General features: G+C 40.8%; 1 protein-coding gene across 2 annotated transcripts; it reads left to right on the top strand.

The window, feature by feature from the left end:
- The first annotated feature begins 32 nt into the window (after window positions 1–32).
- On the top strand, window positions 33–8,226 carry tlr9 (toll-like receptor 9). Of its 2 annotated transcripts, XM_029259697.1 has the most exons (3): window positions 33–100; window positions 1,577–1,702; window positions 4,894–8,226. In XM_029259697.1, the coding sequence occupies exon 3, from the start codon at window positions 4,945–4,947 to the stop codon at window positions 8,014–8,016; it is 3,072 nt and encodes a 1,023-aa protein (XP_029115530.1). In that variant the 5' UTR covers window positions 33–100; window positions 1,577–1,702; window positions 4,894–4,944; the 3' UTR covers window positions 8,017–8,226. The 2 variants fall into 2 exon arrangements, with proteins under 2 accessions (XP_029115530.1, XP_029115524.1); XM_029259691.1 differs by lacking the exons at window positions 33–100; window positions 1,577–1,702 and adding an exon at window positions 3,649–3,898.
- The last annotated feature ends 8,991 nt before the right edge of the window (window positions 8,227–17,217 follow it).

The following is a 17,217-nucleotide window of genomic DNA, read 5'->3' as shown; positions in this document are numbered from 1 at the left end:
TTTTTTTTTTTTTTTTTAAAGAACTTGGCCTGGCCAGATATGTTTATATATTTGCTTTGCAGATATTTGCAACTTCAAGTTTTCTAATGACCAGTTTCAAGTAAGACAGATTATTATTTTTCCTCTCTTCTCATTCTTATAACACTCCTTTACGCAGCTCTTAAACCATGAGAAGCCATCTGTTGTAAACAACCTTCAGAGAATGACATCTCTAGAACACAAAGCGTTCGTGAAAGGCCAGTTCACAGCATGCCTCTGTCCTCCTGCAGTGCCAATCTTCTTGGGTACACAAATCGTTAGCTTTACTTATTAATGGCTATCATAATTTATTAAAATACTAATCTTAGCAATTAGTGCAGTGGTACTCAGTAAACTCAGGCAGGAGAGAATGACTTTCACTCACGTATCCTTAAGGTGGTGAAGCAGTTCACAAGTAGCCAAAGTAGTGTTTTATTGGAATTTATATTAATATCCATAACAATTTCTTCTCATTAATACAAAGGGCAAATGTCATTCATTGCAGCATATTATGTATAATGCAACATTTTGCTGTTGATGAAATAAAACAGAAGCAAAGTTTCAAAATGATTTAGAGCCCTATTACTATAAATGTTTATCGACATAGCTCTTCACATGGGAGCATCCACTGTTACAAAATTGCTTCTCACTTCAGTGTGTAATTAAAGCAGTTTTTTTTTTGTATCAGAAGCTTTACAATTCATATCAATTCATTATGGTTTCCAAAAGAATATTTTAAACAAGTTGAAAAACAGGTAAGGTGCCATACTGTAAAAGTTCATATGCGTTCAAATGGCTGCTTTCTCAATGTCAACCAAAATGGTCAAGTTCATAAACTTGGTGGGCTTTGCATTCCCCTTACTGTGTTTTGTGGGCACCTAATCTGTGAGAAATGCCACATGAAATGTATGGAATTATCTTAAGGGTGTCATGAGAAGAGTAGATCCTCAGAACCATATAATGACCCAAAATGATCACTTTCCATTCTGACAGTAGGGAGTTCAGCACCCTGGACAAAGACCCCGTACCCTCATACTAACAAACTATCAGCTTTTGGCGACGCTCCGTCAACATCTCCAGACCCTCTTGTTGAACTAGTGGCCTGGGGGAGAGTGAGTGCAAGTTTACTGAGCAAACAGTCCAACTGTCATGTCCAATAGGCAGCATTGGTTGCCCTGTTGGCCACTGACAGGAAGGAACTATATGTAAACTTACTGTAAGCTTTAGTTTTGCAAGGTTTGTATTATACAGGAACATTAATTTGTAAATATGCAACGTTTGGGAGGAACATGGAGTAGTGGTTGGTGCTGTAGCCTTGAAATTTGAAGGTCCTGGGTTCAAATCAAACAGCTGCTTCAATACCCTCGATCATGGTACTTACCCTGAATAGATAGATTCCCTACTTTAATTTGAGACAATCTAAAAAGGAAACACTTAATTGTTACAGGTCCTGTGATTTTCTGAAAGTGAAAATGTGACACTCTTATCCTTTGACTCTCTCCAACATGTAAGTGTGCAGTGCATGTGATTAAAGCAGAGCTGAATTTGCAACCTGCAGGTTATGTGAAGCATGAGGAAACCCCCACTGCGGTGAGATGAGTGTCAAAGAAGAGGGGAGAAGACACATGACACGCGTGGGCGTCTGGAAAAGCACCAACCATCCCATGGTTGTGTATGTGTGTGTGTGCGTGTACATATATTTCTATATATATTATATATATAGCATTGTTTCACTATATGCAGTTATAAGTGGGTGATCTAAATATACATACTGACAATTTATGCTCTGTTAAACATTTTCAGTCCTCTGGTGATATATAATACCTCGCATCCTTTTCAAAAAACATGAAATAACTCTGACGATGAGCTAGAAAAAAAAAAATCATTAACTGATTGTCAGCTCCAACATAGAATTATGCACCAATTTTAAACTCATTTACATTTATGGAAAAGACGTTTTAGTGGGTTTTGTCTGGTGTATGATGGTAAAGGTGTCCACTAGAGCAGGTTAAAATAGCATCTGTGCTGTGCAATTGGTGATCTTGGGTGAATTCCGAGACGCTTAAGGAAAAAGTACCGTTCCATTGTGAGTGAGAGGCGATCAGACAAGCGGCCTCCAGGTCAGGAGGAGGGTCTCAGCGGTACCCCGTAATCTGGTGTCTGATGAAATGGGGTTCCTGGTGTTGGAATAATGTGACGGATTTACCTACAATCCCTACAAAGTGGGAACTGCTGGAGATCATTGTAGGGATCTCTATTTGTCTCCATTACTTTGGGCAACTTGGCTCCCTTTCTGTTTGACTTTAATGATTTCAGATTGTATTATGTCAGTACATTTTTCAGTGGGTACAAGTAGTCCTTTGAGCAAGGAATAGAATTCAAATGCATAATGGAATTTCAGTATTCATACAGTGTAAGATCTACATTTTCAAGTTGAGTTGAAAATCCTCCTGCTTACCTATGAAGCTCTGCTTGACTGGACACCTGTGTACCGCCGGCCTCCTGGGACCTCCACATCTTTGCTCGACCCACTTTCTGGACTGTCCCTCAAGTTTGTCCAAATTCTCCGGGAGTTGGGGCTTTCCCCTGTCACACCTCTATAAACTGTGGAATTCCCTCCCCAGAAATACAAATGCTCACATTTGCATGCTCCCTTTTGTCTGTCTCCCTCTCATCTGGTTTACTATTATTTTCCCTTTATATTTTGCTTTTTCATGTCCTTTTTAGATGCTGATTTTTAGTGTAAATTTCTTTGCTTCACTTTAATTCACATCTTTCTCCTTCATTGTAAAGTGCCTTAGGAAGCTGCTGTCATAGGTGCCATAAAAAGATGGAAAGTAGGGAGCCTTCACAAGGTATGTTTTGAAAATCAGTTTAGTTTCTTGGGTTGGACTGCAACGAATGAGCAGAAGAGGGTGCTGGTCCGACCTGTAAGAGTGTAACGGAACACGTAAGTCGGAAAATGACCGAATGCAGCATAGAAGCAGACAAGGGAAGCATCACTGCGGAGGGAACTGGTGGGAGCAGGGAGATGAGGGAAAAGTGAGCGCACAGCAGCAGGGTCATTGTTTTGTTGTTGTTGAAGCAGCAGATGGCGTCGTGGTTAGAGCCACCGACTTGTCCTCAAAGGATCTGTGTTCAGATCCCACCTCCAAGCAAGGTACTTACCCTGAACGGCTTCTGTGTGACTGAATGGCAAAATAATAGTAAATATTGGTTTCAAAGCATCGTCTAAAAGAATCACAAACTTTTTCACATCTCTCTGTGAAAAGAATGATTTAGAGCTCAAAAACATGTCCTCATGTTGTGTGCGCTTCTGTTCCCCAGGCTGTTTAGAACTTATTCCGTGTTGCTAAATTTTCACCTCCTCAGATACTGTACATACTGTATATAAACACCTTTCGCTGCTCTGTATATTCATGCTTGAGTTTAGTAAATTTGATTATTTGAAAACACCTGCATCTTTCCGAGGCTGCAAGGTCTATTAACCATCACCACTATTTACCTGACATGTTCTGTTTTTCCTGTTATGGTACTGGGAAGTGTTGCAGAGGCACTTTTTTTTTTTAAAACATGCGGTGTTTAGAAGGTTGTAGTGAACAATTTTCTTAACCATATTTATGTAAAGAGACACATATTTAGAGTGTTGAAGTTTCAGTTCTCTAAATCCACAAATTCACTTCTTCTTTTTCAAAAGCTACTAGTGTCAGTTTCATAAGCCCCTTCTTTTTACTTATTTCACATTAGCCACCTGTATAAGCCCGTGTAGTTCTTTCGGCTTGACTACATTATCTTTTTATTTCTAGTACTTGTTAACTGATCCGCTCAGAGAAAAATTTTATAATAATCGTCATCGTAGGGCTCTTCATCCTCAGTCATGGTGAGTAGATTGCTACAGATAAGAAACAGTACCAGTAAATTTGATGTTTAATGACATTTTCGTAGTCTACATCTTTAGCCATTATGAAATGTATGCATGTATGTCTAATATATAATATTCATTTTGCGTGATTTCAGTGCATGCAGAATTTTTACATCTTTCCACAGTAAATCTGTCCAGACATGTGATGATGCAAGACAATGCAGCTTCTTCCTTTTCACTTATTTGCATTTACCTGTAGCTGACTATTATGTTGATGATGATGATAATAATAATAATAATAATAATAATAATAATAATAAACAAAGTATTCTTATTGGGTGTTATAACAATAGCAACAACAACAACAATAATAATAATAATAATAATAATAATAATATTAAAATTGGTGCATAATTCTATAGAATTATAATAATTCTATTTAAAATTCATGCATAATTCTATGTCGGAGCTTCTTCTTCTTCTTCTTCTTCTTCTTCTTCTTCTTCTTCTTCTTCTTCTTCTTCTTCTTCTTCTTCTTCTTATTATTATTATTATGCGTAGCTTTCATTTGGAACAGCTGGTAGCATAGTGGTTAGAGCTAATGCCTTGGGATCCAAAGGTTGCAGGTTTGAGCCTCACCTTTGGCTGTAGTACCCTTGAGCAAGGTACTTGCCCTAAAATTGCTTCAGTTAAAAAAAAAAAAGAAAAAAAAAACCCAGCTGTATAAATGGGTGAATAATTGTAACCTCAGTGCTGTAAGTTGCTTTGGAGAAAAGCATTAGCTAAATGAGTAAATGTAAATTTGGCTGTAAACTTTCTACATTTGGCGCCATTTGTGGTTTGAAATCATCTTAGATTTAATATTGATCATATTATATTAATATGCCTCCTGTCTATAGTTGTCTATAGTTGATATGTCTATCACTCACTTTAAACAATGATTATACTTTTTCTTACTGTAAACACTTTTCCATGTCTATGTATTAAAAAATACTTTTCTGTTTTTTTTCCAGGTCTTTTTGTGGATTGGAGTTTTAGTTCTCAGCCTCTGTAACTGGCTTACAATGGTCAGTACTAGAAACCCCATATTTTTCCCTTGTGAAAATGACACCTCATCAGTAAGAGTGGATTGTAAAAATAGAGAACTAACCAGCATACCTCCTATTAAATCTGTCTCTGTGCTCTCATTGAACCTGGATGAAAATAAAATCCAGAAGGTGAAGAGCAATGCATTTAGTGGAATTCCTAACCTTCAGAATTTAAGTATGATGTGGAATTGCCCCCCTGGTAAACTGAAACATCTGGGAACACCCCCCTGCCACCTGGATATTGACATGGATGCTTTTGTCACTCTGAAAAACCTGACCCATCTCTTTCTGGCTGGCAATAGCCTGACATTAGTTCCACGTTTGCCTGATTGTCTGGAAGTCCTTGGTCTTGAATTCAATCATATTTTTAGGGTTATGAAGCCCTTGGGGTGCCCACGACTGAAACAGCTTCTGCTGTTTAAAAACTGTTACTATGACAATCCCTGCAATCAAACGTTTTTCATCAGTGAGACAGTATTCCAAGACCTTCCAGATCTTCGGAACCTCAGCCTGGGATTTAACAACATAACTGCTGTTCCACGGGGTCTTCCTCCATCCCTGGAGAGCCTTGACCTGAAAGAGAACAAAATCAGTGAAATTGGCAGCACGGAGTTTGCCAGTTTGAAAAATCTAAGGCACCTGAATTTGGAGTGGAATTGCCAGCGCTGCGATCATGCAGCCCAGCCATGTTTCCCCTGCATGAACAACTCTTCCATCAAGCTACACCCTCAGGCATTCCAGAACCAAGGCCAACTTACCTACCTGAGCCTTAGAGGAAACTCACTGAGAACTCTGCCGGATGGATTATTCCAGGGACTGCAAAGTTTGACCTCCTTGGACCTTTCGGACAACCTGTTGGCCTACAGCATCAGAAATGGCACCTTCTTCAAGGAATTGAAAAGTGTCAAGACTCTCAACTTGATCTACAACTATGAACCCTTGAAGACCTTCAGAAACCTCATCTTATCTCCCCATTTCAGTGAAATGAGTTCCTTGGAAGAACTGCTGCTTAGTGGTTATTTTTTCCACAGACTGACCCAACGGGGCCTGAGTCCTTTAATGAACCTCTCAAAACTTGAATATTTAGATTTCCGAATGAATTTTATCACAGTATGCAATCTTACTTTATTCAGTAACATCAAGAATTTGAAAACAATTGTTCTGTCACAAAACATGTTGGATTTTATTCCACATTATGCACCCAGTCAATCTAGGTCCCTAAATCCAGACTTCCTGGGTGACAGCATAATCCCCACTCCCGAAACACTAACCACTGAGCCTCTGCCACCACCTCTGGAAGCAGATGGTGGAAACTTTCTAAACAGAAATATGTGGACTTTCCAGAAAAAGCACTGCCAAGGAAAACTATTTTTGGACTTATCACAAAACAATATCTTGACACTTAACGAAAGCATTTTTAAAGGAATGGAGAGGGCTGTCTGTTTAGATTTATCACTCAATTATTTGAGTCAGTCGCTGAATGGGAAGCAGTTCCAACCCCTGAAGAACTTGGAGTACCTTAACATGGCTCACAATAGGATTGATATGTACTATGATGGTGCTTTCCAGGAACTGAAAAACACACTCAAGGTGCTTGACCTTACAAATAACGGCTTTCATTTTCGTATGAAGGGTATGGGACACCGTTTTGAGTTTATTCAAAACCTGACATCTCTGGAGGTTTTAGGTTTGTCTGAGAATAGTATTGGGATTCGCATATCCTTCACATTAAAAAGTTCCTCCCTCAGGTATCTCTTCTTTTCTGGAAATCGCTTGGATATAATGTGGGACAACGCTCGCGACCAGTATATCCATTTTTTCCAGAATCTCATCAGTCTTATGTACTTGGACATCTCTAGAAACCGCCTCGTATCATTTCCCCCAGAGGCATTCTGCAACCTCCCTAAAAAGCTGCGAATTTTGAAGGTTGACAGTAACAAACTAAGGTATTTTCCTTGGCACAATCTCACTGTTTTAAATGACCTGCTTTACCTAAACCTCAGTGGTAATTCCCTAACAGAGCTGCCCACAGATAACATTGAGTTTGGGGATAACTTTACCACGCTGGATCTAAGTTTTAACAAAATCAGATGGCTTCCAGAGTCCTTCTTTAAAAAGGCTCACTCTCTGAGGTACCTAAGGTTGAGTCACAATGAGCTCAAATTCCTTGATACACAAAGCTTTCCATTTCAGCTCAGTGGTTCTCTCAAAGAACTGAGGCTTGATGGCAACCCGTTCATGTGCAGCTGTGACACTTCCTGGTTCATAGACTTTTTGAGGACCAGCCCCTTCACAGTTCCCTCAATCACCACTGGAATCAGGTGTGGTTTCCCTGAGTCCCAGCATGGACAGATGGTGCTGTCAATGGACCCACGCTCGTGTCAGGAGATCTTTGGAAGTTTGGGGTTCCTGTTCACCTCTTTCATGACCGTTGTGTTCACTTTGGTGCCCCTGCTCAAGAAGCTCTATGGCTGGGATCTTTGGTACTGTCTTCAGGTGTTTTGGGCAGGACACAAAGGTTACTCTCAGTTACGTGATGGACAAGGAAAGCACGATGCCTTTGTTGTTTTTGACACTGCAAATGCTGCTGTAAAGGACTGGGTGTACCATGAGCTAACGGTTAATTTGGAGGAGAGAGGAAGGCAGAGGTTCAGTCTCTGTCTTGAGGAAAGGGACTGGATCCCAGGGATTTCATGCATAGAAAATCTACATAATGCAGTGTATCACAGCAGGAAGACTGTTTTTGTTTTGACAGCCGCTGGTTCGGTCAGTGGCATCCCTAGACAGGCATTCTTCATGGTCCAGCAGCGACTCTTGGATGAAAAGTTGGACACAATTGTTCTGGTTCTTCTGGATGAAATATTTCCAAAGCCAAAGTATCTGCAAATGAGAAAAATGCTCTGCAGGAAGTCAGTTCTCTCATGGCCCAGAAATCCTCATGCTCAGCAACATTTCTGGAACAAAATGAGAACAATTTTGGCCTCTGATAACAGCCATTCATACAATTACCACGTGAGTGAGAGCCTGTTGTCCAATGGTTTGATATAACACTTTTACGATTAATACACACAATGGAATTGTACTGTGTTTTATCATGGGGCAGCATGCTGAGGGTACAGCCTTGTAACCTCAGCGCTGCTGGATAGTACAACTGATCACAGTACTTACACCAAACTGATTCAGAAAAAAAATACCCTGCTGTACAAATCGGTCAAATATTTTGCTGCTTTGCATTAAAGTGTCAACTGAGCAACATATTATTAATACTGTATATCTTAGTTATTTCTGGTGGCTTTGTTAGTGTTACATATTTCTTATCAAGCAATTGTAAATAGCATAAAATGTGATTTCTTTATATTTTTGTAACCAAATGTCTACATAAACCTTTGAAAAAAGAAGGAACACATGCGTAAAAGTGAGATTCTGACAAGGGTGACTGACCAGCTGTCACCTGACTCATGGCGGTGTAAACGGAAGTTCTCCTCTGTGCACTTATTGTCTCATGGTTTCAGTGCTCTTTTCCAATTCACTGAAAAAGTGGTCTGGTGAGCTGTGAATACACCTGAAAAAATACCTTTACACATCTGAAATTTGATACTTTCCATTACTCACATGACGCATACATGGTCTTTCTAGTTCACCACGTTAAAATAAGGATTTATTCAGTTCAAGATAAGGATTTGAGTGCATTGTAAACCAGACACCTTGATGATAGCCCAGGCTCAGGATAAGACATCGCCAGTTCAGATTTAATCTAGCATTTAATTTAACAGATTTACCTTTGAACAGTGTTTTGCATTTTTCAGTATATACACCGGTACCTACTGAGATGATTAATGAAACAAATGTCAAAGGACTTGTGGTCTGATCCCTCCACTTTCAGCATCGGTATGTACCATAGTTTCACAATGCTCAGTTCAACCTTGATTTTGAAATAATTATGAGGCAATGAATATTGCAGTTTCAAATCCCCTATGAAGTCTTGAATATTTAATTGTTTTCAATCTTTTACCCTTGAATTAAAGTGATTATGAAGGGCAAAACATGTTTCCATTAAATTCGTAATGGTTACAAAGTCCTCAAAATGTCAGACAGTGACGCCAAGAACCTGACCGTTTGTAGAAGTCATCCTTTGTATCGAAGGTCTGGACTCCGTGTCTGTTTGCATTAGCGGCAAGTATAATAAGATGTGTCATCCAGCTCTACTGAGCGAAAATCTGTTAATTCCTGCCCTGAGACTCGACCCTGAGAAAAAAGTGACATGTAGAACCTCTTGACTGACTGACTGACTGACTGACGGACGGATATTGTGCTCTCCAGCCTCAATGGAAACTCTCATAATTACCCTGTGATTTCATAATTTAATTAATGGCATATGAGGTCTACATTCCAATGTTCCACTTCGGGAGGAGTCTTGTTCTCCCAGAGAACAGTTTGCCCTTCTAAAAGGTCGCCTTCACCAGTAGCCAGCAGTGATTTTTTATACTGTGCACTAAACCTCCTCATTCTCGAAGAGCATAGGGCTTTGAAGACACCAACAGAGGGCAGCAAAATGATGGTCTCATAAATGGTCCTTCGCAATATATCATAATAAAGGGTTCAGGGCCTTAGAAAATTTTAATAAAATATAGAATTGACATGCAATACAAAAGAATTAAGGACGAAGTTTTAGTTTAGCTTGCAGATTATCTGTTAACAGACAAAATGAAACCAGAGGTTTCATATTGAACATTTAATTACTTTCGTTTTTTTTTCTTTTTTTTTTTTTTACTTTTTTGCACATTTGAAAAAAGTTCCACTTCACAGTATCTTTCCATTGAAGACTTTAATTACAGTTCCTTTAAACCATGAAATTACTTAGCTCAGGTATAATCATATTTCTTGCAGATTATGTGTTGCACTACGTTCAACTGTATGCTGGTACATGTATGAGTTGTATCACCATAGAACATAACTTAAAACACACACACACACACACACACACACACACACACACACGTCTACAACCGCTTGTCCCGAGCGGGGTTGCGGTGAACCGGAGCCTAACCCAGCAACACAGGGCGTAAGGCTGGAGAGGGAGGGAACACACCCAGGAGGGAACGCCAGTCCATCGCAAGGCACCCCAAGCAGGACTTGAGCCCCAGAGCTACCACACAGCGGGCCCTGGCCAAACCCGCTGCGCCCCCCTAACTTAAAACATTCTTTAATAATTGATGGCTGTTTATGGTACTGAGAACCAGCATGTGGTTCATCTATTCAGTAATGAAAGCTCGAAAGAAAAATGAATTTATACACAAATCAATACGGAACTCATTTGATAATTAAAGACTTCGTTGCTTGATATGGATTGCTGCTCATGCTGTTTCCATTGTGCTTTTACTGATGTCCTCCGAAACCATTGCAAATGCAGCAAAAAACTCAAATACATCGATTCTTGTGTTAGATGCACAATATGATTGTATTACTAAACAGCATGAAAATTAACTGGCAAGATTAAGTTGGGGGGTGTTTTAAAGATGTTTTACTTTGAGTAATACCAGAGTAAATCTATGTGTATCCTTGAGTAATCACAATCTAGAGTAAAAATATGACAAAATGAATTTATTGTGCAAATCAGCCACTGCGAATAGCTGTTAAAAATATGCTATTATATTACTACACTTCACTGCAGCAGCAACATGAACGTTCTCAATGGAAATATAGTAATGAGGAGGAATGAACACAGCAAAGATTTCCTATAAGGGAAAAGTCAAATGTTTTTACCTGCCTCCATCATTAATTGACACCCACCACAGAAAGCATAAGAATACCACATTAAAAAAGAGAACTGGCTTTTATTACTTCCTTTCCATGAGAAATAAGCAAAAAAAAAAAAAAAACTGCAAATGTGTCTTTTCTTATATAGTTGACTAAGTGACTCTCATTAGACCCTTTATTTTAACTGAAGGGAGGATGGAGGGAGATGGGGAGCTAAGATGTCAATTGCACTTCTGGGAAGAAGTAATGCATTCCCTAACTGCCATCGAGCTGATTAGCAGGCACAGCATCCTCTGACCCGGGTTTGGCTGCCCCTCCCCCACCCCAACCCCTGACTTCTTGCAGTTACTGTGGAAACAACTCCTTCTCCTCAGAAAACACATTCCCTCCTGCCAAGGGAGGAGGTAAAAATATCGCCAAGAAGAGTAATTTGCGATGTCTCCGGCCCGGAAGTTGTGCTGCAGAAAGGTAGATCTGCGATCCATAGCTTGATTAATGCCTCTTTAAAGATGATATTGGGAAACGTGTCCCTGTAAGCAGTTCTCTCTGCTTAATGGGCCTGCTGGAGCCAACGTTCAAAGAGAAGGGAACCGTGCAGATACCACATCCCAGAGGTGATGAAGACAAAAGCCTATGATCTGGTGTTATTTACACTTGTAGACCAACACCATGGAGCTTTACTCCCTGCTCTTGTTCTCTCCTCTCTCTCGCTTGTCAAATGGAAATCACTGGGCCGCAAAGTCTCATTAGCTGAAAAATATCTATTAGAGCACCATGACGTTATTTCCCATGATACAGTTTGTCTTCTCATGAAGAAGAATTTAGAGGGGAAAAGAGCAGCATCCAGCAGAGCAGTTTAGGACACAGATTTGGAACTTGATGACTGCTCTTTTGAGTCCCCTTTAGGCCACTTTTCTAACACTGTTGAACATGGTAAATAACCTGAACTGCTCCAGTAAAACTGTAAGCTGTAGAAAAACCAAGCAAACCCCTGTCACAAGTTTTAATTTTTAATTTAACTATCAATAAGAGTACATTTGTTTTTAAATGCATTTATGCCAAATATACCTCAGATACTGACATCCCTTTAAATTTGAAAGAGACGGACCAGGTAACAATGATACCCACGGAGAAGCAGGTCGTGCAGTGGTTAGAGCTTCCAGCTTATACAGCACTTAGGGGACCCAGGTTTGAATCACACCTCCTGCTATACTACTGTTGAGCAAGGTACTTACCCTGAACTGATGCAGTGAAAATGACCCTACTCTAGAAATGGGTAATCATTGTAAGTTTACTGTAAAAACTGAAAATTTTAAGTGGCTTTGAAGAACAGTGTTAGCTGAATAAAAAACTTTTTCATCATTACTGATAACCACCAGTTCAATGCAGAGTAGCGGTGGACCAGAGACTATCCTGGAAGCATAGCGCATGAGGCAGGGCCCTACCTTGAACGGGACACCTGTCCATCAGAGGGTAGTAGGAAATACATGTTTATTCAGACAAGGTAAACTTGGAGTCACCAGTTCAATTGAAACGTATGTCTTAGGACAGTGGAAGGAAACCAGAGCATCCAGAGGAAGCCCACTTAAACACAAGAAGAGTATGCAAAGTCTATACATCATTCCATTTTAGCTACATCGTGATAACAACTAGAAGAGGAATACTGGCACGCTGGTTCCTTGTCTTTGATGACAGAGGACATATACACTGCCATGGTGTCCGTCCTGTCAATCCACTTTGCCCACCCACTCTGGCTGCATGATTTCATAAAGTACTGCTGTAGAGTTGTCCAGCCCCTGATCACAGCAGTCCCCTGGCTACACAGGGCCTCAAGGTTTAAATCCCAGTGTAAAGACCTCCATGTCCAATCAGAGTAAAGTAGCATCCCCCTGGAAGGGATTTGCTCGGCGGACATGGCCAAGCGATGCCTCCCACCGGCCCGCCCACTTCAGCTCTTTCATCTTCGTATGACTTCTGGGGATTAACAGCAGGAAAGTGATCAAAACAAAGGCAGCAGGATGTATCTTGGAACAATTTGGCCCAGGGGAACTGGGTGTGATAGCATGTGGTATAATGTCAACAAGCACATCCAAATTTCGTCCACTCATGATAAAATAAGTGTGAGGACAAATGCATTTATATTTTGTACTACTGAAAAGGAGAACTCCACCATCTTTATCCATTATTCTTTCCTACTGACTTCACACACACAGTCTAAAATAGAAAAGCTATATCTAAGATTTTTGCATAACCTTACCTGTAAATAAAGCAAGGCGGGGCTGTATTTTTGAGCTTTATTATTAAGTGGTCGGAAGCTGACAAACATGTTTCTGTGAGGAATCTGTTGATTGGGATTGCACAGGAGGATATGATGGTCTATCTTTATTTTTCAGCTTGATTTTAATAAAGAATAATTAAAAAAAATATATATATTTCAGTATGATGTACTGGCTTCCTGCCCAAGATGTACCCTGTCTCCCACCCTGTCTTCCTGTGCTAGGCTCCAGACCTGGATGGTTATAGAATAGTTATAGATAGAAATGTTACAGAAAATGTTTAAAAAAAAATGTATAAATTTAAAAAAAAGGAATTATTATAGCTTTATCTGAGTTTTTTTGTAGAACCCAGCATATGAAGGAAAGGGACATCCATAGTATTTAGCTTTTATTGATTATAATTTAGTGGTCACAAAGAAATCAAGGCACGAACAGACTTCTGGTGCCCGTTATGTTTGTAAATTGAGGATCCATGTAGGGTCACAGTGATCCAGGGCCTATGCTGGAAACATAATGCTCGAGATAAATTACACTCTGGATAGGTTGGCAGCCCATCGAAAGTCCGTGAATTATAATGACAAAGGAAAGTCAATCATTGTGGCTCATTGAAAATATAGGGCACCTCCGTGACCATGACAACCTTCACCAATCCTGTTCACGTCCTTCTGTAGTAAACTTGTTCTGCTCAGAAAGATACTGAGAAAGATTGTTAAAGAATGGTGACTTGTTTCTGGGCTGGAAAACACGACAAGGTTAGCGATCATTGAAACCGACGGTTTAAGTCTTCAGTCTTCCAAAGTGAATTACCCGCTCTGGCAGTCAATCAATCCTGTCACTGATCAGGGATCATTTTGTCCTATCCCATGTGTCCTGCGGCTCTACGAGTCCTACTGCTGCTGCCAGTGTCAATCTCTGGGGTGGAAAAACACGTTGTACAACATATCGTATTAAATATAAATCACTTTCAACTGCAACATTTCAGATATTTTTACAGTAGTCACCTTGCGCAAATTCAGGTCCCTTTCCCTTCATTCTCAATCACTTCCTTCAAATCTTCAGTTGTCAACTATAAATCTGACAACGAAACACGAGTAAGAAACAAAAACTGAAAAACATGTATGTATGGAACATCTATTACACCGAAGTGTTGCACAATGGAGCTTGTGTCATGCCTAAAGAAGAACATCGCTCTAAGACAATAGGAAGGAAATGAAACAGGGCATGAGGTATCCTAACAAAGCACAGAGAACATGTAGAATCCAAGAAGATTAAGGGGATGCCAACATGTGTCACGCTGCACTTGTGAAAGCGGGCAATTAACGAAAATGGGGGAGAGAAAATGAAATCAGTGGTCAAAGAAAGCCAGGCTTGGGCTCTGTGTCTCTACATTAAAGGTGGTGGGTGGATTTGTCCTGTCACACCAGTGCAGTCCCTCCCTTCCTACAGCCATCTGATTCATGAGAGGCTTTTAGCTGCTGATTTCATGGGGATGCTGAGTGGGGAGCCATGGGTGGAGTGCCAGTCACACTGCAGTGGAGCAACGGAGGGAGATGACAGGTGAAGGTATGATGAGAGGGTAAAGACATTTAGAATATTTTCTGGGTGACATTCATCTTTCAGGCCAGCGTGGTGTGAGAGAGAGGGAAATGGGTGGAAGGACATGAGTTAAACTGTGGGGTCACTGATAAAGTACCTCCACCTGTTGGAAATCTGAAAGTGAATTTAAACCAAGTCTTGGTCCATCTCCTTTTTTATTACCTCTTCCATTCACTGCTGAAGTTTCTCAGCGGCACAGCAGATGGCGTAGTGGCCGGAGGCATTACCTGGTCATTGAAGGACCTGAATTTGAATCCTACTTCCTGCTGTTGTGCCCTTGAGCAAGGTACTTATCCTAAATTGCTCCAGTAAAAATTACCCAGCTGTATAAATGGGTAAGTAGTCAAAAGCACTGTAGTATACACACTTGACACTGTAAACTGCTTTTGTACAAAAGTAGGTAAATAAAGGTCAGGTAAATAAAAATTTGCATTGTTTCCAAAATGTGAAGTTATCTAGACAGACATAAAGAGAAATGATAAATTTAATCAAATAACCAGTCTGGCTGCAATGAACAAATGGATGAAATGGAATCAACATTCAGAGGCAGCAGTTGGTGTTTCAGGTGGCTTTTTTCTTTCGTCTCGATTCTGCTCGGGAGGATTTCAGATTTTTATTTCCGGCAGCTTGTGTCAGAGATCTGTCGCCTGAGACCACCTGGCAGTCCCCTTTCAATCTCCCCACTCTGACAGCAAGGCCAGACACAAGGCAATCTCCCACGCAGAGGAAAGCATCTCCATCACAAAGGAAGCCATCACCCTGGGGAACTGTCTTCTGCTGCCTGGGAGCTCAAAATCTGCCCGGAAAGCAGCAGTATGCTTCCTAATTCATAGAGCTAGTGCAAAACATCTCCCCGTTGTTTTGAGATTGTCTAATGCGGCAGCGGAACACAATCTATCTGGACGTCTTTGTTAGCGTAACAAAAGTAAGAGGGCACTTGTGGTAGTGCCTGCATTGGAGTTCTTCTGAAAACCAGAATAATTTTGGAGAAATGCTTGTAAAGAAGGTGAGGAGTGTGGTGGCACAGCGGATTTGGCCGGGCCCTGCTCTCTGGTGGGTCTGGGGTTTGAGTCCCGCTGGGGCTGCCTTGTGATGGACTGGCGTTCCATCCTGGGTGTGTCCCTTCGCCCTGTGTTACTGGGTTAGGCTGCAGCTCACCGCAACCCCGCTTGGGACAGATGGTTTCAGACTGTGTGTGTGCTTGTGCTTGTAAAAAGCTGAACATAAGCTTCAGGGGAGAATGTATGGCATTTTTGAAATGCTCTAAATAGAAAGTATGTTTCATCCTTATGGAGTGGCAGAACACTGCATGTTAAACAGAACATCAAATGGATTCTGTGCTTCAGAGGAACAGTAGAAGTGTTACAGTACATATCTATTCATAATACTTGAAAGTGATACTAAACATCTATGTTACTGGCCAAGGCACATGATCATGATGGTGCTGAGGGGCGTATGCTTCTGGGTCTGGTCCTCAATCCACGTCAGTAACAATTTCTCCATATAACATGTAGGCACCTGTGGCACTTGGATGATATATATGATGTTGGTACAACATCCAAATCACCTAATGTCCTATTGGTCAGAACGTATCCTGGACGTTAAGCGACGCATGATAATATAACCATCCATCCATCCATCCATCCATCCATCCATCATTAATAACTGCTTGTATATTGCAGAATCAATATGGTTATGACCCTATTCCCTGTCCACAGGGCACCCTGGACAGAATGTCAGTCCAGAGCAGTCACACACACCAACAATCACTCACATACACACATAAGGCCACTGTAGAGTCACCAGGTCACCTGAAACACACATCTGTAGACAGTGGGGAAACCCAACCGAAGCGCCTGTATCAAACCTGCACCCGAAGGCACGAGCACTAGGCGCTACACCGCTGTGCCACTCCAGTTACACAACATTACAATGCTTTCAGTATAATATAAATAAAGCGTGTACTTCTTCGAGTTCCATTATAAAAGCCTGGATAATCAGTGTCTCCCCTGAAGCACTAGAATCCTTTTGATGGTGCTATTAATGTGCAGACATGGTCTTTTTAGATACCTTTCAAACCCTGCCAAGCCCCCACTTTTGTACTTCATTCTATACCTCTTGTGTGGTATTTTTAGATTGAGTATTCCATTTAATTGTTTTAATGGGGGAATGAAGCTGTCATGATTAATTGCAGCCCTGCACTCGTTACATACACCTATTACACAGTTGCTAAAACAGTGCACTGCTTTGCTGACGAGGCAAAAGTCATACATTTTCATTAACTTGTTTTGCCATTTTGTGGACACGTCATTGGAATTCGCATTAATGTAAGTGACATCTTGGCTGTGGCTATGAAAATGGGAATGATGCCTGGGAGATCTTTTCCTTAGACTGTCAGACTTCACGAAATACATACATTCTAGAATTAGACTGCTTGACAACACTTGTGCTGTTTTTTGCCGAGAACATTTCTTCCCAAATTCTCTAACCTGGATAAAACTGAAGCACCATCTGTATGTGATACGGTACTTTACTGAAGTCATTGTTTGTGGTGCTGCCATGGTCTACAGCCAGCTGGGCAGTGCAGTCAGTAGTGCTGGCTGTGAGTGTGGCACTTTGG

Source organism: Scleropages formosus, chromosome 2 (assembly GCF_900964775.1).
Source record: "Scleropages formosus chromosome 2, fSclFor1.1, whole genome shotgun sequence".
NCBI classification, from domain to species: Eukaryota; Metazoa; Chordata; class Actinopteri; order Osteoglossiformes; family Osteoglossidae; genus Scleropages; species Scleropages formosus.
The sequence above is the reverse complement of the archived record's forward strand: the minus strand, read 5'-3'. Positions and strand labels throughout refer to the sequence as shown.